The sequence below is a fragment of the Pan paniscus genome, chromosome 9, assembly GCF_029289425.2.
Source record: "Pan paniscus chromosome 9, NHGRI_mPanPan1-v2.0_pri, whole genome shotgun sequence".
Lineage (NCBI taxonomy): Eukaryota > Metazoa > Chordata > Mammalia > Primates > Hominidae > Pan > Pan paniscus.
In genome coordinates this window covers 104,942,357-104,967,723 of record NC_073258.2, presented here as the reverse complement: position 1 = coordinate 104,967,723, position 25,367 = coordinate 104,942,357, and the positions used below count along the sequence as shown (strand labels likewise).

General features: G+C 36.7%; 1 protein-coding gene across 2 annotated transcripts in view; it reads left to right on the top strand.

The window, feature by feature from the left end:
* Positions 1–4,395: 4,395 nt before the first annotated feature.
* PDGFD (platelet derived growth factor D) overlaps positions 4,396–25,367 on the top strand; it is a 257,644-nt gene continuing 236,672 nt past the window's right edge. For both annotated transcript variants that reach the window (XM_003828368.5, XM_003828367.5), the window contains exon 1: positions 4,396–5,145. In XM_003828368.5, coding sequence (XP_003828416.1) covers positions 5,022–5,145 — 124 coding nt within the window. In that variant the 5' untranslated portion in view covers positions 4,396–5,021. The remainder of the gene's footprint in view (positions 5,146–25,367) is intronic.

The following is a 25,367-nucleotide window of genomic DNA, read 5'->3' as shown; positions in this document are numbered from 1 at the left end:
TCAAAATGTGTCAGCACTGTAACTGGATAAATTGTATTTAACATTGCTATATAGGATGCTAGAAATATGTGGTGGTTGTATATATACATTATTGAAATATACTATGTATATAAGCCACAGAGAGTAATATAAAGTGAAAACACCTGGACTTATGATTGTATTGACATGCACTATGGTATTGTTCTTCAAGTTAAGACTCGGAAATAGAAATAGGCCTGCATTTGAGTCTATCAAGCAGGAAGAAACATCACTACTAATTGTCTTGTATTTTTATGGTAGACATTTAGTGTGTGCCACTAAAATTACAGTTTTAAAGAAAAATATCTAATAATAAGAAACTCAGTGTCATGGCCTGTTGAGGAAAGGCAATACTCAGGTAATGGATTTCTTCACCAATACTTAGGAAGAGTCAATTAATGCTGCTTTGAAATAAATAATAAGTTTCAGTACCCCCAAAAGACTTAATTTCAGATTCATTTTCTGCCTCTTTACACACAGAGAATGTAATGCTTTTAAGAAAAGATCTTACAAAGTATTTTAGAACTGTTTTATGATTAATAATAATAAAAATAAAAGGACAAATGTGATACATGTGGCAAAAAAAGTCAGTTAAAACACAAAAGAGTTTTACAAAAGGGTAACTTTGTTCATAGAAAAGCATTGGGTGGCTTGGATAAGGGTGTGCTACTTACAGATGACTCAATGTAGTTTAATAATGTATTTTACACATGCTTGTTACAAAACATTCTGTAACTATGCTGGTATTGTAGGCTGTTAAAGTCATTTGGCACTGTTGAGAAAAATTAACATAGTTTGTCATTTTATGAATATTTAATTTCATTCTTTAGCACCCAGTATATTTATACATTATCTTCTTTAATGTTGAAAGTAAGCAAAATTTAATGCAGATCTTCCTAGCCAAATCATTGGTCAAAATCATTTTACTAATTATCTTAAATCATCAATGTTGTCTTTTTTCTAAACTTACATCATAATTTTAATCAACTGTATTTCATTTATTTAGTTAATTCTACCACAAAAAAGTTATCATCTAGATTTTTATACATTTGAATAATTGATTCTTTAAAAGAAAATACAAGTTTGAAAGCAAAAGTAACTATTAATATTAGATGGAAAACTAACATTTTGACTTTCATTTAGGTATATATTAGTTAATAACATTTCAAACATCACCTTATTAAAATCTGTAGAAACATTTAATTCTCATATATAACCAAACTTTCTAACAACTATTTGAAATGTACTTGAGCATGACAAGCTACACATTTATCACATGGTAAAAAATTATGAGTGAAATCAAGATTTATATAAAACAAAATAGTCAGAATTCTGAAAGAATTATTGAAGGTGATCCAGCATAACACTCCCATTTTACAAGGAGTTATTAAAGTCCCATGAAAGTTCAATATTTACTAAGCTCAATAGTCTACTGGTAGAGCAAAAATTAGAATGTCATTTCATAGTGCTTTGTTCTCTCTGAGATCTAGTGAGTGCAGGATGAACAACAGAGGAATGTCCTTTTTGAATGAAGTAGCCGTCAAAAAATAACTACTATTGTCAAAATAAAGTTACAATTTAAAGACTGGTAGAAGTTTAGTTAAAAAAATAGCACTGGGGTGAGCCACTTGCAGAGATGAGAAGACTTCAAACATCATGCCACATTTCATTTCTTTTCCACTGGGGCTTTTATTGAGTAGTGAAACAAGCCAAGGATATTTGAAAATGTAATGGAAAACACTACTCTTGTGTCCTATTAATGAAATGAAAACAGCACATGATAAAAACAGTGTCACATACTAATCTACCCTTTATCAAGTCCTTATTACCAGAATATTTGTTCGAAATAAATGCCATTATACATGGACCTATTAAAAGTTGATCTCATGTTTTTAAAAATTCTTCTACACAATAGATTTACTTTTGTTTTAGTTATATGAATGTCATTGAACAATGGCTAAATATAGAATAATTGACTTATGTTAGTCTGAATAGTAATAAATATTTATAAATCTGACTTCATTTTGTTGGCTCATGTTCTTCTAACTGACCTATAAGCATTCAAAATGTAGTGGTAAATTCACTATTTTGGTGAGTCTGAGATACATGTAAAAAATAAATTGAAACAATCTTATCTTCTATCTTTGTACCAGACCTTTCCCACTAAAAGAATATTTTTATTAAATAATATTCTGTGTACAATGATACCTCAGTTGATATGATCAAACTAATTAGTAAGAATTAATTCGTAGATATTTTAAAACCAGGTCCAGAATAATTGGTTGGGTTCAGGTGCCTAATTTGTGTTTTATTGTTGATTTTGGATATTTACTGACATTAAAGATCAAGAACATGTTGATTATATGTGATATCCCTTACTATTCTTACCTAAAATATTTGAAATTATGAATTCACAATGCCTTGGGAGCTCAAAGTATTAGTATCTTGGAAAACACTACATTGAATATTTAAAATTCATTATTTTATATAAGATATTAAGACACAATTTTAGCATTTTGATACTTGTAATAAGTCAGTATCTTGATACATGTCATAATTACATAATTATAAGTCATTTGCAAATTTTCTCCGTTTTTCTATATTCTCATATCAGAAGCTAAGTATGAAATTGAATGAGCATTTCCAACCACTTCTAAAAAATGATATCACATATTTCAGTTAGTCCCTACTCCTATCCCATCTATCTCTACCCCTTTTCACTTATTAACACAGTTACATACTTACTTGTTTATGTTCCCTTTCCTCTATTATAATGTAAACTCAAAGAGATTAGGAGCTTTATTTCTTGTTCACAATTTAATCCCCAAGATTTTTAGACCAGAGCATAACACAAGGGGAAAAACTAATGCTTAATTAATACCTGTTGAATGAATAAATGATCCTTAGTGTCTCTCCCAGGGTTTCACTGTATCCTGAAACAATGTAATTAGATCTTTTTTCCAGGGGCTTTCAAACTTTTTTGATCATGACCCAAAGAAATAACTATTATGTTATAGTGTTCGTGTATCTGAAACAAAATATTCATAAAACAATATTATTATCTCCAATGAACCCTGATAATTAAATTTCTAAACTACTGTATTCCAATCCATTTATTTAAACAATTATTCTGGTATTGAAGTTGATTTCATGGCCCACAAACCTAAATTTTGTAAAATACCATTTTAGGCCAAAAAGCCAATAGAGATGAAACATGTTGATCTTTGACTATGTTGAAGGGACACATGTACCCTCGTCCTTGTTGGATGGTATAATAACTTGACAAGGCTATCTTTTCCAGAACTTCCTGCCCTTCTCAGCCACTTAAAGTTCCCTATGTATGGATATCACTTACCATATGCCAGACTTTCAGGAGCTGGAAGGCCTGAAAAAGACTGAAAATTTTCTCTTCTAGATCTCATCAGCGGAAAATTGAGAAATCATATAAATTTGGATTTGGATTCAGCTACAAACAAAACAATATGCTAAACATTTTTTCACATCATTCTCACCACAACCATGCAAATTAACAATTGCTACTCTTGCAAATAAATAAACTGAGTTTCGAAAGATCAGATGATTTGCTCAAGGGGACAAAGCCAGTGAGCAGCGAGTCTGGACTCACGCCTTTTCCAAATACAGTCCCCTCCCATGGGCAGACAAGACACACGATGTAAAACCAGAGGCAGCCCCTCTCAACTGCTGAGCTTCCAGACGCAGAGTAGGGAGAATCCCAAAAGCCTCAACGACCCATGCCTCTTCCTATGCACTGTGAAGGCAAGTGAGCACAGTGTTCTGCAACTTCTTCCCCTTGCTCAGTCTGTCCCTGCTCAACCCCACTCTGTCCTGTTGCCCTTTCCTGTGGAAGGGCTGGAGCTAGTGCATATAAAAACGCTCGTGAAGACTTCTTGCCCTTATTGTACACTGCACCACATGGCCCATCACGTCTACAGCCCTGTGTGATAGGTGGTTCATCTTGCTGCACCCTAGAAAAGGTATTTTGGTGTCCAATACTCTCTGGTACCAGGATGCCCTGCCTCATCCTGGAGTTCGCGAAAAGTGAAAGCTACGCCATCCCTCCATCAGCCTTGACCTTTTCTCGGGCATTTTTGATAGATGGAGGGACTCAAGAGTAGCTTTCTCTGGGTGATATACTTTTATTTTTATTTTATTCCCTGAAAAGGTACCCTTGACTCACCCAAAGGTCACACCGATGGGAGCTCAAAGAAAAGCTCGGAATTAAGCTCCTTTGTGATTGTATTTTTTCACTATAAACAGTGAAATTTTAACTAAGTAGAGTCTCATTTTGGTTATTGTAAAATAAACACTCCCAACTCCAGTCCCTGTCCCCACATCCCACCACCATCAAGGCGGAGAGCTGTGGCTTGTGGGTGGATGTGCCAGTCACCACTGAAGAAGTGCTGGGATTCTACCCTCTCCCACTTCCTCCTGGCGAGTTTGTTTCCTGAGCCCTTACAGGTCCAACCAGGAGGGTAAAGCCCAGGGCGGTGGGAAGAGTCCCGGCCAGCGATTAAACTGGGCATGCTCAGTGGCAGAGCAGGTTTAGGCCCGGCCTGGGAAACTGGGGAGCTGAGGTGCTCGCGCCGCCGCTCTGAGCCCGAGTGCGCGCCTCTCAGGGGCCGCGGCCGGGGCTGGAGAACGCTGCTGCTTCGCTCGCCTGCCCCGCTAGATTCGGCGCTGCCCGCCCCCTGCAGCCTGTGCTGCAGCTGCCGGCCACCGGAGGGGGCGAACAAACAAACGTCAACCTGTTGTTTGTCCCGTCACCATTTATCAGCTCAGCACCACAAGGAAGTGCGGCACCCACACGCGCTCGGAAAGTTCAGCATGCAGGAAGTTTGGGGAGAGCTCGGCGATTAGCACAGCGGCCCGGGCCAGCGCAGGGCGAGCGCAGGCGACGAGAGCGCAGGGCGGCGCGGCGTCGGTCCCGGGAGCGGAACCCGGCTTTTTCTTGGAGCGACGCTGTCTCTAGTCGCTGATCCCAAATGCACCGGCTCATCTTTGTCTACACTCTAATCTGCGCAAACTTTTGCAGCTGTCGGGACACTTCTGCAACTCCGCAGAGCGCATCCATCAAAGCTTTGCGCAACGCCAACCTCAGGCGAGATGGTAAGAGACTCATTTTATTTTTTAACTGAAAAAAAAAATCATGTTTTCTATTGTTATTGTTCTTTCTATGTTTTTCCCCTTTCTTTTTGAATCTTGAATGTGCACTCGGGCTGAATGCATTGTTTGGGGAGGGAGGTCTCCTGCCTGTCTCCAGTCCTGAGAGAGCTCCATTTCTGGAATGGGACTGAGAGGTGTGGGACGCGTGCTGATGGGGATAGGATAAGCCAGGTGGTTCATCTTGCTGCACCCTAGAGAAGTCATTTTGGTGTCCAAGCCTCTGGTACCAGGATGCGGTGCCTCATCCCGGAGTTGGCGAAAGTTGCAAGCTGCGCCGCCCCTTGGTCAGACTCAACCTTTCTTAGGCAATTTTGATAGGTGGAAGGACTCTAGAGTAGCTTTCCCTGGGTGATAGACGTTTATTTAAATTTTATTTATTTATTTATTTATTTATTTTTACGAGTGAGAGGAGAAATCATGCGTTTCAGTCTAGCAGTTATATCTGGAACAGTGACAATTTACTGTTTATTTTCGGGAAATGGCAGTGTGCAGCCTATTGCCCTTTAGGTCCCCTAAGTGACTTTCCTATTGAAGTTCACCCTGACTCAGAAGCTCAGAGTGTAGGAGACCAAGGCTTCTGGGGTTTCATCAGTACCACAGGGGCACCAGGCTTCTGCTGCTAGTTTCCTTGCAGAAGCGGCTTCCAATTATCTACAAGGAGCACAGCTCCCGAAACAGCTGTCCTAAGCAAGGTCCCAAGCCAGCTTGTTTGTTTTCCTTTACTCTAGAGGACACCTGGGTCACTGGTTCCAGAGACCCTAAGCTGAGTTTATTTACTTTCTGGGGCCTCCACCTAAATCTGAAGTTGATTTATCCTTCAGGTCCTAACTGTAGCTGATGTTCCCAGCAAATTTTAGCTGTTCTGCCATGTACCTGAACTGACCCATAGGCTTTTGGATCTTGTTTTTTCCTACATCATTATCTTTCTCTCCTGCTTGCTTAAAGTACTGACACATCTCCCAAGGAGACCATCAAGCAATTGTTGATGGCTTCACAGTTTCAGCTGACAGTATTTGACTGTCTTGGTAAATTCCTATTAGCCATCTTATTAGTTTCTTTCTTGGTATGTCCTTAATTTGGAATTTACTAAATGACTTTTGAACTTTGCAGGGAAACCAAAATTTCATTATGTTATCTGATGGTGAGTAGACTATGGATATCAGTATACTCGTCACCTGAAGTGGTGTAGATTTGTAGCAGGGGAAGCCACAGAGTCATCTTACTTTTTCATAGTGTTTTTATGTAAAAGATTCCAGCCGTGCATTTTTGGTAACTCTCTGTCTTAGTTAAAAGCACGCAATTTATTTATTTATTTATTTTTTTACTACACTTAAGGATTAGGCCCAACACCAAACTTCTGTGGTTTTTTGTCTTTACTCTTTAATGTTTCCACTAGGGACAGATCTTGTAGGTTTGTTATTAGTTGCACTTCATATGTCCTTTTAGCTACATAGAGTAAAATTCCACTTATAATTTGCATGACTTCATAGCTATAATTTTGTAATCCTCACCCTCCCAAGTATCAGTTACAAGAAGTCAAGGACAGAAAATGAAAAGCATGTAACCATTGCCCATTAACCCAAGATTCTGACTAAAACCAAGTTATGTAGCTCAGCAGGTTTTTTTTTTTTGAAAGAGAATAATCTCATTTTAGTTTCCATTGTTAAAACTCTATACATCTCCATACATCTTTCAGTCTACATGGGAAATGCTATGTTTCATGAAAGCTTTAAAAACTACCCTGGATTTCTCATTTCTTCATATTTCAGTTAAAACTGTTTTGCAGTTACTTTAACAGTACACACACACACACACACACTCTCTCTTTGATTAGTTCTGATTGCTCAATACTTTCCTCAATGTCAATGTCATCTTACAAGCAAGACTAGGAAGGAGAAAAACATAGTTACACATTAAAATTTGTTTTATATAGAGTAAAAACTGTTAATATTCATAATGGATTGTTAGTTTAGAAAATTTTCAAATGGCAGCTTTTTCCTAAATGAGCATGCATTCTTCAAGCGGGGCAATATTGTCCCCAATGAGGTGCAATTAGATCTTAGAGGGTGAACACAATCTTAGATATTGCAACGGTCTGTGTTCCTTCAAAGGGCTAGCAGATATAAATATATATACATTTCTGTGGTATTACCATTCACAAGGAGGGAGAGTGATCAGAAAAAAAGTCTAAAAAGAGTCTTTAAGGGATGGAGGTTAGCAATAGTGAAAAAATGGTTGAGAAACATTGGCATAGAGTTTTGGTGAAAGAGTAAGAATAATGGGGCTATGAAAAATTCTAGACAACACTTGGAAAATCTTAATGGCCATAGCTGACAGAGAGAAAGTAATAACTTATTAAATTAAAACCTTGTTCTGATTCCAGACGTTGTCAACCTGCTCTCCCAAATTTTTCTAATGACTCATTGAAGATGACAATATTCTTGCTCATTTGACTATCAGATTAAGACATGATAAAAGCTTGAGAAGGACATGAACATAGAATATAATCAGGAGAAAAATAGAAAGTGAAAGTTTCTAAACATTAATTTAGGGTCTTTAGAAGACCTGGCTCTCAGATTGCAAATGATAGGAAATCACAACAAAAAATTAGAAGTGACCTTTGAATAGGAGTTTTAGAAACCATTACCTGATGATGGACATACTTGAAGGCTTTTCATTTGTTCCTGCTGGACTTGTTAGTTGCTGCTTAATGTTGGAATGAAGAAAGGAGCAAAAAAGCCAGGTGTCCTGTTCAGGGCATGAGGTGTGTTTTATCCTGTCCAGCCTAATACAGTAAAACCCCACAACTTCTTGGTATACTATGCCTAAAACTCCAGATACCTGGAGTAGCTAAGAAATGATGTGGAAATACGTAATGTTAGGGTTGCCGAATGATAGTCTCCTTCTACCCATTATAAGAAGCTGATCTGCTGCTGTGTCCTGGCCTTCCAGAACTCTCCATCATAGGGTATTCTTGTTCTGAAGGTATATCTGCAGAGCCTTTCTACCTGTAGAATGGCTAAATGTGGCCCAATGAAGGAGGGTAGTTGAATTTGTTGCCCGTCTCCAGGAGAATATGAGGCTCTATAACTAAGAAAGATTAAACTATAATAATTTACAGTACTTAATAGAATGTTTACATTTCCTTATATCGTATTTATTATTCTCGCTCAAACTGATTTACTTTTGATACCCATTTCTGCCTCTGGTCACAAAGAAAATCTTAATTTAGCAGTAGCATCTATGTATTCTAATTTTAGTGCCTACACAGTTGGTGCTTTTGTAATAATAACTGGCCAAAACTAAGTGTTGCTCAGTGTGCAGATTAAGAAGTGTAAAGGTAGCAATTAACTGACAATATTACTTACTTATTTTAAAATCTAACTAGATGGAACTTCCTGCCTAGGGGCTTTAGAATACAGATGCATTCTTCATTTCATTTTCTTGACCTTTTGTTGCGTGTAGAAAGTACAGGTGTTGGTGGTAAACAATTCTGAAATTAGTTATCTTTGGTTAGTATAATAGTATTGAATCATCTATTACATTATCATTATCTAGTGATAGGCCTGCAGTTTTAGTAATGTGCTGCCTTAGATTTTAAAGTAGTGAAGCTTGTTTCTTAATGTGGTTTCTATTGTCATCGTTGATGATAGCACATTGACTTAAGTGCAAAGATCAGAGCTTAAAGGGAAGGCAACACAACAGAGAACAATGTCAATAAATTATTTTTAAAGAGTCTGAACGCAAAGAATCTCTTCTGTGTATTTTTTGTTCAGCTCTGAGGATATTAAAGTCTATAATCTTGTAAAGTATAGTGGTGATTACATATTTTAAATGTAACCTGGCATTGACTTGCCACCATGGATAATATCATTTTATAGAAACTTTTTTAAAGAGCAGGGTTTAGCCAGGTGTCTGTGTACTATGTAGTGGAGGATGCTACTAGGTTGTGAGTGACATTAATGACCATAATGAGTTTATTAAATGACAGTGATTTTTGCTACAGGATTTTCCCTTTCAGTGAATGAAAGCAAAACTGTATTGTTTCAGAACAAAAGAGTCAAACAATGGAGCCCAGCCCACAGAGTCACTGATCTCTAATAATAAGCATAGTTATTATTACTAGTAATATAAACTAGTAATAAGCATAAGCTTGATGTCACGCAGGACTCTGAGCATATGTGGTCTCACAGCCCTATCATTCTAAGAGTCTAGAAGGATATGCATATTTCTGTCTCTGTCCTTAAGAACTGAGTCATAATGTAAATCATCTTCCTTCTGGAAATTACTCTTGAACTTTCTATGCTGAAGTCAGGTTAGTGTAAAAAGGCAGTTCTGGAACACCTTAATAAAATCCTTCCCTTTATTAAAATAGGAAAATCTTTTAGATGGATGAACCAGGTGTAGAATGTGTCTACCTCATCTGTGCCATGCCATTCAGGGAATACATTGATCTTTCTAAAAGGATTAAGATGACTTGAGAGTGAAGGTGAGTTAGTGTCTGAGCTACCTAGCCTCTTTCAAGGCTCTCTCTTTTCAGATCATTCTTTACTTGATCTTAACTGCCTTCTAAAGATGAAAGGTAGCAGACAAATAGTTTTTTTTTTTTTTTTTTGAGATGGAGTCTGCCTCTTGTCACCCAGGCTAGCGTGCAGTGGCATGATCTCGGCTCACTGCAACCTCCGCCTCCCAGGTTCAAGCGATTCTCCTGCCTCAGCCTCCTGAATAGCTGGGACTACAGGCGCCTACCACCGCCTCGGGCTAATTTTTGTAATTTTAGTGGAGACGGGGTTTCACCATCTGGGTAAGGCTGGTCTTGAACTCCTGACCTCGTGATCTACCCGCCTCGGTCTCCCAAAGTGGTGGGATTACAGGCTTGAGCCACCGCGCCCTGCCAAATAGTTCTTTATCATAACTTCTACTGCTAACCCCTGCTGTAACTATTATTCATGTATTCAATGAAGGCTGAAGTGCTGTGGCGAGATCTCGGCTAACTGAAAGCTCCACCTCCCGGTTCACGCCATTCTCCTTCCTGAGCCTCCTGAGTAGCTGGGACCACAGGTGCCTGCCACCACGACCGGTTAATTTTTTGTGTGTTTTTAGTAGAGACGGGGTTTCACCGTGTTAGCCAGTATGGTCTTGATCTCCTGACCTCGTGATCCGCTGGCCTCGGTCTCCCAAAGTGCTGGGATTACAGGCGTAAGCCAGTGCGCCCGGCCTTCAGTGATTATTTCTAACATCCCTAATGCCTCCTGTATATTGTACTAAGTAACTGAGCATCTGGCACAATATGAATGAAACACACATGGTTCCTGACCTCTTGGAATGTATTGCCTAGTGGACAATATAGACAAACAATTGTCAGTTCCATTGTATTGTACATATCTTTCAGATGCATTCTGGAGAGTACCAGGATTCTCCAGAAGTGCCTTGGAGGTCAGTGCACAGCTACCAAGGAGGCTGAACACGTGTAGCTTCAGCTTCTCCACCCCTGCTTCAACAGAATAGCTCCACATGTATTATCACACTTCTTCTTCACATATGTGTGTTCATCGTAAGAGTTTTACTTGAGAAAATGTATTTTGCAATTTAAGTGTGAAGTTCTAAAGAGTGTGATATGCGCTTTAATGGAGGAAATGCACTTGAGAGATAGGAATACACAAAGAGCACCTAATATAGACTTGAGGAATTGGGAAAGGCTTCCTGGAGGAAGTGGTGTCTGAACTGAGGCTGAAGTGTGTGCTGCTTTGCCTGTAAATGTAAGGCAAACATGATTTGAAGCCTTATGTGTTAGGACTCTTTAAAAAGAGTGTCATTTTATTATTTAGTTTTAACTGACAAATAAAGATTGTATAAATTTATCCTGTAGAGCATATTGTTTTGAAATATCTATGCAGTATCCAATGACTGAATCAAGCTAATGACCATATGCATTACCTCATATATTTATCATATTTTTGTGATGATAACACTAACACTTAAAGTCTGCTTCCTTATCAGTTTTCAAGAAGACAATACATTGTGATTATTATAGTAATCATATTGTATATGTTAGGATTCTTCATTTTTAAAATGTTAAAATCCAGCATGCCTTCTCCGGACTGAAGGAGTTCAGGGATGATTGCTGGGTGGAAGCTGTGAGCAGGGGTTGACCGTGCTGCCTTGATTCTGGACAAGTCATTTCAGACATTGGGTGCAGTGAGAGGGAGAAGGGGGAGAGAACAGCACTTGCCAAGATTTCCAGGTGTGAATATAGGTAAACAAGTGTCCACCAGTGAAAGGCATGGGGAGTAATGTTAGGGAGCTTGGCCATTATGCTGAGAGCTGTGGTAAGCCATTGAAAGGTGTAATTTAGACAGAGATGTGGCCCATTCTGTGTTTGACTGCTGGGTGGAGTGTTCCTGAATAGTCCGCCAGGCCGAGGCTGTGATCAGGGCCAGTCTTCCTATATCCCTGCTGCCTGTGGGACATGAATACAGATGGAATCATTTCATTTTTAATATGATAGTGGGGGACATGAATGACTTTCTTAAACCGAAATCCCCAAATCCTTGGTGCCCTCATGATATCCCTGAGGTCCCCCCTCGCCCTGGTTGTCGCTCTGCAGCTCAGCACAGCAGATATTATTTTGTAACTGTATTTGAGGTCTCAATAAGGTAATGTGAATTATGCAGGTAACCTGTCTAGTGTTTGACAACACTTTAAGTTTTTTCAAATAGCTACATTTCAGAATTAATGCAATTAAAAGGGAGCATTTTTACACTTCTGTGTGAGGGATGGTTTCAGCAAAAAGCTACAGGGGGTAATATATAATATTACAGCAAAAAGGAAAGAATCCAAGACCAAGGTGCAGCAGAAATGTTCTGCCTCCTCATACAGTATTTCAGAACCAAATGTAAATCAGAACTAAAGGCGGAAGCCCACAGGACAGCAAAGGGCACAAGTGCACATACAGGAAGAAATAGTTTCTTCTGATGAGCCTTTTTTCCAGAGCAAGAATAAAGCATGCTTTGTTTCTTATAACTGTTGCTAATGCACATAATAATATGTCTTTTCCTTCATCTTCCCTCTGGTATGCTGACATCTCTATATTAGCTTTAATATTGACAGATTAATACTGTGTGTTTTTTTGATTTGTGGGGTATGCAGTTTAGTGGTTTTTATATAATTAGGAGGTGGAGAGGTCTGTGGAAGCATCATAGCCCAGGCCTGGGAGCTGTCTTTCATTATGAGAAGTCATCTTTTCTCAGATTTTAGATTTTTTCCTTGAGCACTTTTTTGTAGAGTGTGTTCATGAAGACAGTTTTGGATGCAGTGCTTTGTCTATAAAAGTAAGTCAAACATGATTTGAAGCCTTATATGTTAGGATGCATTTTTAAAATTTTATTTTATTTTATTTTATTTTATCTATTTTTTGAGACAGAGTCTTGCTGTAGCCCCCAAGCTGGAGTGCAGTGGCATAATCAAGGCTTACTGCAGCTTCAACCTCCTGGGCTCACGCAATCCCACCACCTCACCCTTCCACAAGTAGCTGGGACCACAGGCAAATGCCACCATGCCTGGTCATATCTTATTATTAATTTATTTTTAATTGACAAATAAAAATTGTATATATATATAATGTACAACATGTTTTGAAATATGTATACAGTGTTGACTAAATCAAACTAATTAACATGCCTTACCTCACATACTTACCTTTTTTGTGTGATGATAACACTTAAAATCTACTCTGTTAGCAATTTTCAAGAATATAGTACATTGTTATTAACTGCAGTCCCTAAGTTGTATATATTAGGATCCTGAATATTTAAGATTTGAAATGTAGCATGCTTTATTTGGACTGAAGAGCTCAGAGATGTTGCTGGGTGTGAGCTGTGAAGCAGGGGTTGAATGTGCTATGTTGGTTCTGAAAAAGTCTTTTCAGACCCAATCTGAGAAGATGCTGACAAGTCCTGCATTTCATTGAAACATTTAATAAGCAATGCAGCAGCCACCTGCTTTTACAAAATGTAGCTGTTTAGCAGACTCAGCTATGGAAAATGCAACCAAATGAACTAACCAATATGCAACAAATCCACTTAAAAGCTAAAATCAGTGTCACAGAATGTGTAAATGAGTTCATAAGGATCGTATGGTAGACACTAAACACCCATTTGTCTTTACTTTCCATATAATTACATCACCTTGGTTTATGTGGTTCTCATATCCACAGCAGAAGAGGAGTAGGGTATTAGAATAGATAAGAGAACTGGTTTGAGTTATTCACACTATTAGCACTGAGAAATGACAGCTAGTAGTTTTCCTGCCTCCTCTTATATTTCCAGGTCTTGAAAAGCATTCATAAGACCTAAGCAAGCCCAGCTGGCTGAGGCTTCTCATTAAATAAGGTGAAAATAGCTCCAATCTGTCTCCGTATATTGCCGGGGAATAACTATATTATAGCCCAGTAAAGTTATTGATTTTAAAAATAATGACCTTGAGCCATAAAGGAAAGTTCAGATTATATGTCTGATAGGTTTACCAGGTTCATAAACTGTAAATGGTATTGCCTTAAGTATGTATGTATTTCAACCAGAAATTGACAGCATTTACTACAGAAACCTTGAAGAAAATAATGGTTGTAGCCTGGATGACAGTAAAGTATTATTATCATTCTTCTACTGATAACTGATAGATTTGTGTTAGTCAAGAGGGAGGTGAACAGGGATTTTATTGGCGCTTTGGATCAGACTCTGTTGGGTTCAGAATCCTTAATAACTTGAATGAAAACATAGAAAACACATCTATCAAACTTGCGTATTTTCACTACAAAGAATAGTTAATAGCTTGGAGCAGATGCAGAGGTTGGCAGACTTTTTTTGTAAAGGGCCAAATAGTAAATATTGTAGACTTTTCAGGCCATATGGTCTCTGTTACAACTACTCAACTCTGCCATTATAGCATAAAAGCAGCCATAGAAACTGCAAAGTTAGACTCTGTTCTGGTCAGTCTGTGTCTGAATATGTTGTGCTCTTGGTACCTCTTTTTTGCACAATTCCACCTTTTTATAATTCCTTTAACCTAATTCCATAGAGTTTACTACTCTTCTATCTTTAAACTTTTCCTTCTTATTGGCTCCATTCCCTCAGCCAACAGGTATGTTCTAGTTTCTTTGCACTGTCCCACAATATGCAAAAGTTGTTTTACTGTTTCTCTTCACTTTACCATCACGACTCAATGTCTCTTCCTCCTCTCCTCCCCTGTACCCATTGTGATTTGAAATCATCCCCACTGCTCCACGGAAACGCTCTGGGTGAAGTCACTGTGATTTACTGTTTCTTCAGGGATTGGCCCTTCTCTTCTTGAAGAATTCTCTTCCTTTGCCTTGACGCTGCCCCTCCTTTGTCTTAACTACTCCTAAATGACAAATTTCAAATGGTGATAGAAATAAAGCCAAAACTAACGCAGGACACGTTTTAGGTTATTTGAAGAAGCAATATTAGAGAAAGCCTTAAAAAGCATGTTTTATGTTTTACTCTTTCTCTGTTACCATGATGAATGATGAAGAAAGAAGGAAAAATTTTAGAATGTAATGGGGGATGGTGTTAATAGGAAAAGAAAGAACATTCAAAGATAAAACCAACGTCATATTGTACCCTATCAATTTATACAACTATTAACATAACATTTTTGAGGATAAAGGGGTATTTATCACTATAAAATATGACATTGAACACATACATAGGTTTGTTTCCCTTATATTGTTGGATACCCTTTGTTTATTGTTTCCTTGACTGTCTCCTTGGCTGGGTCTTCCTGTCTGCCCTATAAATACTGGCACATTTTCTAGGGTTCAGACCTCAGATTTCTCTTCTCACTTTTCTCACTGCTTCTCTCTGGAGGATCGATCTTTATCTAGTGTCAATTGCTACTTGTGTGCAAATGACCCCCAAAAATATATTTTTAGCTTCTACCTTGTTACTGAGCCTTACCTGTCTTTTTATTTTGCTATTTGAGGTATACAATGAGTAATCACACTGGTAATTAAACTCTCCAACTCAGTAAATAATCGTGTGAAGTAATTAGTTTGTAACATATTGGGTTATTCATCCAATGGTGAATTCCTTAATCATATTAATCCTTTTTGTTGTTGTTCTTCCAGGCACATCACAATTGTTTTTGAATGAACTGTTGAGTCAATGTAAAGATCCTATATCACATTTTAGATAGAGGAATTGCACCACTCTTTGTAGGCTTCCCTGACTCCCAACCCTCCTCAGTTAAATTTTGCTAGTCCTTTATTTATCCTGTATTTCTGTCATAAGCCCTGCAATGTTACTCATTTATTTACATATCTGACATCTGCAGATATAGATTTACTAACTGTATTTAATACAGCTGAACATCCTCACTGTCCGTTTCATTGGCTGGCACATTGCAGAAGCTCAATGAGGTCTGATGAATCTGTAAATCATCCAGTCAGTGTCCTTTTTAATGACAGATCTTTAGGCCACATGAGCCCTCTCACTGTCAGATTTTAAGCAAATGAGAGAGAGAGAGTGTTTAAATTCAGAATCTGGAGTGGCTGTCAGGTTTCTGCTTTAATTGTGTGGCTGGTTGCTGTATTGTTGAACAAGATAGGAAGTAACACAGGAAGAGCAGATAAGGTCATAAAGATAGAAACTTAATTTGTGAACACTTTAAGCTTTAGGAGCTTGTGCAACATTGATGTGGAGAAACCTAGAGGCAGGAAGGTAAGAGAGAAACATATTTGCCTGAAATGCGTGCACAGTGAACTTGAAGTAAATGACTATATATTATAAAGTTTTTAAAATAATTAACATTTATGATTATGGGTGCATGATAATGTCTGATATTTCCTAAGTGCTTTTAACATGGTTAAGTGCTTTAATATCTATTATGAACAGTGGTGTGAGTGAAGAATAGGTTATATGTTTCCAAAAGATTTTGTTGAAAACCCCAAATTACACATACTTTTAGACTGCCACCTTGGACATAGCGTATTTTGGGTTAATTTTGGAGAATTATCAGTGAAATGTGGAGAATTTTCAATTGTCTTTAAAAAAAAAGCCAAACCAAAAACAAAAACAAAAAACACTAACCAGATAACACTGACTAGAATGAATCCTTTTTGTCATACCTTTCCAATATTAGTATTTGAGTACATTTACATAAAATTCCTGCTACTTAATAAAAGGGTTCAAAAAAGAGGTAAAAATAAATTAAGGATGAGGAAACAAGTCTTAAGAGTCAGTCTAGAAGATAGATGATAGAACACTAACAAAAAATTAATGCATCTTCGGTTTATAAATTTATAGATAAATATGTTTACACTGCATGTTATTTTACTGATGATAAAATAAGAATTGCTACTGAACAGGATATAAAAGTACATTTGCTGTAATAGAAATTTCATCAACAAAGTTTCTAAATATGTAATTAAAGGATTTGTAAACATTTGTTAATTAAAAAACAAGCTAGAATGAAGTGAGAGCAACTTGGAATTTAAGTACAGTATATGTTGGGATTATTTAAATACATCAGGAAGAACCACTGTGGCCTTATAGTTTTTATTCTTTAGTTTACTACTTTTCACCAAACCCAACTACAAAAAACATAACCACTTGTTGAGCAGAGACTACATGCAGTGCTCTGGATGAGACACCATGGAGCAGAAATAGTCAAACCTAAGGCACAGTCTCTGCTCTGTTAAAACTTAACTTTGGCTGAAGAGAGAAAACACGTATGTGAATAAACATAGGGCAAGGCAGTGCCATGTGAGTGCCACCGTTATGTGACCTGGGATTTTTTTTTTTTTTTAAGATTCTCAATTTCGAGATTCCGTCTTGATGATCAAACTATAGCCATAAATTATCTATCCTAATATTCGGTTCAATAGAAAAAAATCTGTATTGGTCGAGTTGCTGTTGAGCACAATATTATTTGAAAATGAAAGGCCAACCCCTTATAATTAAGTTATTAAAACTTGAGCAGAAAAGCAACTTTTAATTTTAGGACCAGAAGTCTTACTTTCTTGATTGTTTTCTTTTGTGTGTTAAAATTTTAGGATATGTATTTCTGAACATAAAAGCAAATTTGTAGGCTCAGTTACCCAGTATGCCTTAATTTTTTAATGTGTGATGTGCGATATAATTATTTGACCACTGGATGGCAGTAAACAAAGACAACTTTGAGCATGATATATTATTTTCCCTCTCTCTTTGTTGGGAATGTAAATTAAACTAACGAAGTCTCATATTTTCCACATACATTTTTTGAAAAATCTAAGAACAATGGGAACCTATCATTAATATACAACAATTCTATTCTGTATTATATCAATAAATTTTAAATATACTTAAAATATGTTGAAATAATTCAGATAACTGTTTTACTGCTTTGTACTATTTACGCATCCAGCTTGCATGCGTGTGTAAAAGTTCATGAAAATCCAATTTAGAAATATTGATTGATTGAAAATAATTTTTTGAACAAAATATGGATACAGGACCAGTTGGTTGGCCACTCTGACTTGCAGGAAGTTCCTAAAGATAAGAAAGAAGGAAAAGAAAAAAAGAAAGAAAAGAAAGGGAGAGTAAGAGGAGAAGAGAGAGAGAGAGCGAGCTTTCTATCAATGTGGTAAACAGTAATCAATGATGGGTGTGCAACAGCTACATCATTGCTGCACATATAAAAATTGGGTTGTATTCATCCAACTTTAATAAAAATTGCAAAATGTTATATAAAATGACCATTTTTAATTAATGCTTCAGATTAGAAAATCATGTGTTGAGGTTTGTCCTGTGGCTGAATAATGACCCCAATGGTATCATGTCCTAATCCTGGAAACTTTAAATGTTACTTTATATGCAAGAGACTTTGCAGATATGATTTACTTAAGGATCTTGAGATGGGAGATTTTCCTGAATTATTTGGGTAGGCCCTAAATGCAGTCACAAGTGTCCTTATAAGAGAGATGCCGAGGGAGATTTGACAAAGGCAGAAGAGATGGCTATGTGACCACAGAGGCAGAGATTTGAGTAATGCATCCACAAGCCAAGGAATGCCAGCAGCAAACAGGAGCTGGAAGAGGAAAGGTATGGGCTTTTCCCTGGAGCCTCCAGAGGGAGTATGGCCCTGCCAACACCTTAATTTGGGTCCATTGAAATTGATTTCAGACTTCCAGTCTCCAGAACTGTAAGAGAATAATGTGTGTTGTTTTAAGCCTGTAAATTTGGTGCAATTTGTTACAGCTGCTACAGGAAACTAATACAGGGTCTTTGATATAAATAAGGAATAGTTGAACTGCATAGTTTGTTCAGCCCAGTTTCCCAACCATTATAAAGTTCATTGGCCAGTAAATCTATATTGACAGTTTAATGGTGCATTTAAATCTCTGCTTCTGAGAATTTCTTAGACAGGCCTCACTTCTGCCCTAATTCCGTATCAGAAAGATTGAGATTTTTGGCTTGAAATCTTATGGACTTTTCAGATAAGATTAAATTGAGGATGATAAGGGCAGTGTCCTATTTCATTATATTATAAAATGATTCTTTAAAATTTTCATTAACCTCGTGTCATTTATTCATTTGTTGGCTCATATGTTTTTTCATTTTTAATTCCATAAAATTTTGTTGCAAGTCCGCTGCATATCTGCTCCTATACAAGGTTCTGAGGTCAAAGTGTTGAAAGTGATGTGATAATTACATGATGATAGCTACCATTCACAGAGCACTTACTAGTCTCAGCATTACATTAGGTATGTTGATGTCATGTGATATATGTAAGTACAATGACCACAGTATATATTAAGTGATGGGAACAGAAGATATATACAGCAGGTCCTAGAATAAAGTCATTTCTTCACCATCATTTCATTGTAACATTGATGAGAAAAAAAAAAATCAATTTCCGGCTAGGGCCACTGTCCAGTGTGAAGTTTATGGGTTTTCTCTGGATACTCCAGCTGGGTCCTGCCTTGTACCCTGAGCTACTGGAATATACTCTGGCCACCTGAGACCCTGGAACTGGAATAAACGGGTTGAAATTGGGATGAATAAATGAATGCAAATTATTGTAAAATACAAATTCATCAAGTATAAAATAATCATACAAGTGCACTACAACAAATGGAGCAGGAGGGAAGCACTCCGTGAGCCTGCCATATTTGTTCTTGTTTGAGCTGTGTGATGGTAGGGGCTGCTCCTTCCAATGTTCACTTTGCAAACATTTATTCCTTGACTTAACCTACCACTACTAACACTGCCATCATTCACTGATTCACCGAACTTGGGTATATAATTATCTCACTTGTTTTTATTCATTTTCTTCTTGAATATATGTATAGCTCACATTTATTTCAGTGTTGAATATTGGAACTGTTTTGGTCTTTATTTAGAAGTTTGGTGATGTTTTTGTGACCAGAATTACGCCACAGGAATTTAATTCTTGTTTATACCAACTAACCTATAATAAAGTTGGTTTCTCTATACATCCTTTCACTTAAAGTTGCAATTTCCAATAACCTATAGATGACATTAAGTGAGAACTTACTGTACCTAGATGAGGTATTTGCAAATTTTAAGATTACTGGAAATTTGGAGTTTAGGACAGACTCAGAGAATTCTAGGTGAATTTCTGAGCCCAAGGTTCTTAGCTGAAATTGAACCAAACTGTTGCCACTTTAAACCATCGTTGTCCAAAAGACATGTAATATAAGACAATGTTATTTAAAGATTTTTAGTAACCACATAAAAAAGTAAAAATAAATACATGAAGTTATTTTGGTACATATATACCATGGAATGCTATGGAGCCATAAAAAAACAAGATCATGTCCTTTGCAGAGACATGGGTAAAGCTGGAGGCCATTATCCTTAGCAAACTAATAGAAACAGAAAACCAAATACAATATGTTCTTACTTATAAGTGGAAGCTAAGTGATGAGAACACATGGACATGTGGTGGGGAACAACACACACTGGGGCCTTTCAGAGGATGAAGGGTGGGAGGAGGGAGAGGATCAGGAAAAATAAATAATGGGTACAAGGCTTAATACGTAGGTAATGAAATAATCTGTACAACAAACCCCCATGACACAAGTTTACCTGTGTAACAAACCTGAACTTGTACCCCTGAACTTAAAATAAAGGTTAAAAATGTAATAATATATTTTATTTAACTCATTATATATGTAAATATTTCAATGTTTCATTTTTTTAATTATTGCAATTTCTTTTAAAATTTTATACTAAATCTTCAAAATCTTATATGAATTTTATACTTACAATACATCCTATTTCAGAGTAGTCACATTTCAAAGCTTCCATAGCCACATGTGGCTAATTGTTGCCAGTTTGGACAGTATAGCTCTAGGATGTTAAGATCATTTATTTGGAACAACACATATTATCATTGGTCTATTTCCAACATAAAAATTTAATTTGTGAGAGCTATTTTTGTATCTCATCGTTTCAGTGTGTTGAAATCGACTGAGTCACTCTTTAAGGAGCTGAATAACTCAGCATGGGCAAGTTTTATGTGTTTTATATTTTATTATTATATCAACACTGGTACAGTTGATGTTGCTAGTTATTTTCATGTATTCTGTTAAAAAAACTTATAGTCATCTAATAAACTAACAGTAAACCATGCTACTCAGTTTTTATGCCAGGTGCAAAATTTCTGATATTTGAAAAGTTTCTAATAAAAACAGCAGCTGGCACTCCATTTCTCTGCCATGAATGGGAAAAACTGTGTTTAATCAGCATTGATACTTCTTTTCATTTATGAGTTAATTTGCATTAGGCAATGATAATATTCTCATTTATCACTTCACCATTTTTAAAAATTACTCTTTCTGGCTGATTTTAAAAGATTTGTGAATAAGAGAACCCCGCCATATGTTTGGAGGATTTCACCTATTATTTGTATGTGTAATCTGTATTTGATACAGATTTTGTATCAGGTCTGTATTTTGTCTAATTTGTATTTGTATTATTTTGTATAATCTGTATTTGATACAGATTTTTACTATGTCACCCATATCTCCTTGGAGTTAGTGGCCTTAGATTTGGAGCCATTGGACAGCATATATTTGGAGCATGACTTTTTAGGACAATAAAATATTATGAAAACTCCTTTTGCATTAAAAAATTTCAGTCCTGCCACTGACTATGTGGCCTAGAATTTAAATGTGATTAATAAAAAATATTACAGCAATATAAATCATTCTTACTTTTGTTAAATGAGTATCTCTACCAAGCCATTGGTGGATCATTGTTGACATGACCATTAATTTGCATATAATTTGATCAAGAAAATATATTCTATCAAGTAAAATGGCTTGTAAGGGTATCCTATGTTTCCTTACCTGACTTTGGAAATACCTTATTGGATTGTGTTCCCATGACAGGCTCATATATAATGATGTCCTGTAAAACTTTCATTGCTGCAAAATTTATTTCTTCTATTTGTGGAGAACTCGACCTAAGTTGTCCATTTTGATATCTTATGCTGTGAAAAACCAAGCACAGTGTACTTAGTTTTCAAAACCAGCACACAAGATTGGAAAGGCTTGTTCTAAGCAAGAAACAACTTCGCAAGATCAGAATCTCTTCAACAACCTTATATGTGTCAAGTCACAGTGTGACTCTGGTGTTATTGAAAACATTTTATTCAGAGGGCACTTTTCATTTTTCAACAAAGAAGTGGTTTTTAAAACAACTATTTTTTTTTTTTTAGTATGCCCCGGTGCCTGGTGTGTACCAAGCTCACTTATTTCTACCTGAAATTATATCATTTATTTTCATTTGTTTATGTTCTGTCTTCCTTCAAGAATATAAGCTCTGTAAGGATAAAGATTTTGTCTGTTTTATTCCCTACTGTATCCTTTTTTATGTCTCTTTTATTCCCCTCTGGCTCCTGGAATAGTACCTGATATATAGAGGTACTCAGTAAATATTTGCAGAATGATTGAATGAACTCCAGCCAAGTACAATTCAGATGAAGCTCCAACTCATAGCAGGAGGAAAACGTCTGGGTAGCAGATGGGGACTAACTTTGATGCTAATGAGGCTTACGCTTCAGGCCCATCCCCTTGATTGGCCCCTTTCAAGGTCCTGTTGCCTAATTTTATATGCATAACTTGATCTTCTTTATCTTAAAGAGGACATCCCACATCATACAAGTGTTAGACTACAAAAATCTGGATCATTCCCTGGAATTGAGATCCCTATCTTGACATATGAGGTTTGCTCTGAAGAAATGTGGAAACAAGTGAAACTATCAGATGAAAAATTTAGTGCAGCAGGAGCTCCAGTACCCTAAGAGCAGGATTAACCACATTGTCTAGTCTAATATGAAACATCCTGACTGATGTCCATGGCAATTGTGATGCTTTTGTGTTACTTCCCTGGAACACACTTCTGTTCTCACCATTGAGATATATATATTCCAAAGGTGTGTTGTATTTGTTCCCAAACGTATGTCTTCCAGTCCTACATGTTAATGTAATTACATAATTTAATTAAATGTTGTGTGACACAGCCAAACATGAATACAAAAAAGAGAGTTGTGTCTGTAAATAGTTAATTCAGTGTTTGTCGAAACTTTAATGGTGAGTGCTCAAAAATAAAGTTGTGGAGTTTATTAGTTTGCTTGGGCTGCCATACCAAAATGCCACAGACTGAATGTCTTAAATAACAGACTTTATTTCTCAAGTCCTGGAGGCTGGAAGGTCCAAATTCAAGGTGTTGGCAAATTTGATTTCTGGTGAGACTTCTCTTCCCGGCTGATAGATGGTCGCCATCTTACTGTGTCTTCACATGTTCTTTCCTCCTTGCGTATGTGGAAGGAAAGAGATCTCTGGTATATCTTCATCTTCTTAAAAGAACACCTGTCCTATACTATTAGAGCCCTATCCCCGTGACCTCATTTAGCCTTAATTATCTCTCTGAAGGCCCTATTTCTAAATACAAGCACACTTGGGGGTCAGGACTTCAACAGATACATTTTGGGAAGATACACTTCAGTTCATTACAGTTTGATATAAGTGAGAAAACTGAACTATTTCACAAAGAATGAAAATAAAATAAGTCTAAAAAGCCTAAAGAGCTCGCTATATAAATTGCTTCACATATATCTTTAAGGTTTTCTCTACTTTCAAGAAAGATAAATTGGAAATTATAGATAAATTATGGATGTAACTTATGCAAGAATGATTACAAAATTTTATCAGTATGAGACATACTTAAAGACTCTTGCAGTTCATCAGAAATTGGGTATAGAAATGCATATTTACATGTGTTAAACTTAAATAAAAATCTAAAACCCTACATTTTAACTGGCATAATCAATCCAGTACTGTTTCAACTATGTCACATAATAGGCTTTCAAATGTGTGTAAGTAAACAAATAATGTATTAAAGAGATGCATGTATTGCATGACGTAACATAGCATTCGGTTTATACCAACACTGGTTAATGACATTCATTAATTTGAAAAGAAAATCTAGCCTGATGAGAGACATATGGAATAATGATTAAGGGTAACAAGACCTCAGCTGAAATCCAGCCCCTACCACTTGCTCGCTATGTATTTGTAGGGATTACTCAACCCCTCTCAGTACTCAGAGATTAAATAACAATAACAATAACACCACTTATTATAAAGTAAATGTGAATATTAAATAGTTATTTAGCACAATATCAGGGAAATGGCACTGAATAAATGGTAAGGCAAGCAGGGTATTTTCACTTTTCCACATTTTTTCAGAGTATACTTTAAATAGTAAAAGTTGTATCTTACTACAAGTAGTAGTAACACCTGTGTCTACAATATGTTAATACAGTGATTTCACTAAATTTTAGCTCTGGAAGGCTTCTTAGAGGTAGGTTAGGCCATCTTCTTGCTTTATGGTTGACAAAACCATGGCAGAGAAAGGTGCAGTAACTTCCCTGAAGTCATACAGTGGATCACTGGCAGGGTCAGGATTTAAATAAAAATTTCTGATCTATCATCTGCTGCTTTTTCCAAAGTATTGCAGATACCTCTTGTCTATTTTTAGGTAAGACAATTGCCAGCTTCAGTAAGATTGGTGATAAAGAGTTAAAATGGCTTCATCAACTTTGAATTGGTTGTATCATAAATCTGCTTGCTTTTTCTCTGCCAAGTTGTGTTCAGTTTGGCCTGTTTGTTTGTTTTGTTTTGTTGGGTTTTTTTTTTTTGGTTTGTTTGTTTGTTTGTTTGTTTGTTTTGGTGACGGAGTTTTGCTCTTATTGCCCAGGCTAAAGTGCAGTGGCGCAATCTCAGCTCACTGCAACCTCTGCCTCCTGGGTTCAAGCGATTCTTCTGCCTCAGCCTCCCGAGTAGCTGGGATTACAGGCGTGTGCCACCGCGCCTGGCTAATTTTTCTGTTTTTAGTAAGACAGGGTTTCACCATGTTGACCAAGCTAGTCTCTAACTCCTAACCTCAAGTGACCCACCCACTTCGGCCTCTGGACTTTTTAAATGGTAAATATAATGGCTGTAATTGTTTCAGCATTTGGAATAAAAAAATGTTGATAAGAATTGAGATTCTGAGGTTTTTCCTTTTCTTGTTGTTGCTTTTTATTTTATTTATAGTCTTAACCTCCAGTGTTCCACTTGCTGGAGTACCTTCAAGTCACAGTTGTAGATCAAGCAAGTTTTCAGCCTGTTCACTGGAGGTTTGACTTTTTAGCAATCTGCTGCCTATAAAAACATGAATCTAAATAAAGTTGGAAGCCAAGATGAGATGACATCCATTCCTGACTTGCCAATCGAAGCTTTCTTTAATGTCTAAAAGCAATATGTATGCAAATAACAAACCAGTTTTAAGAAAAAGGATAGAAATTTAAGCTGCCTTAAATAATCTTAACTGCGTTTGAAAAGTAGACAAATTGGTTTTATAATATAACTAAGGAAAAGAGATGTAAATCCTTTCCTGGTTTTTAAGCAGTGCTTTGGAAGTGAGTTTCACTTGATTCATCTGTATTTTACTTAATACTCACTATATGCCAGGCACTTTGGCAGCTAGATGTATACTAGTAAAAGGCATGATTCTCCACCCTAATGTAGCCATTTGGTCCAGAGACTCTCAAGGCTAGTAGATTATATGCACCAGAGTAAGTGTTGTGAGAAC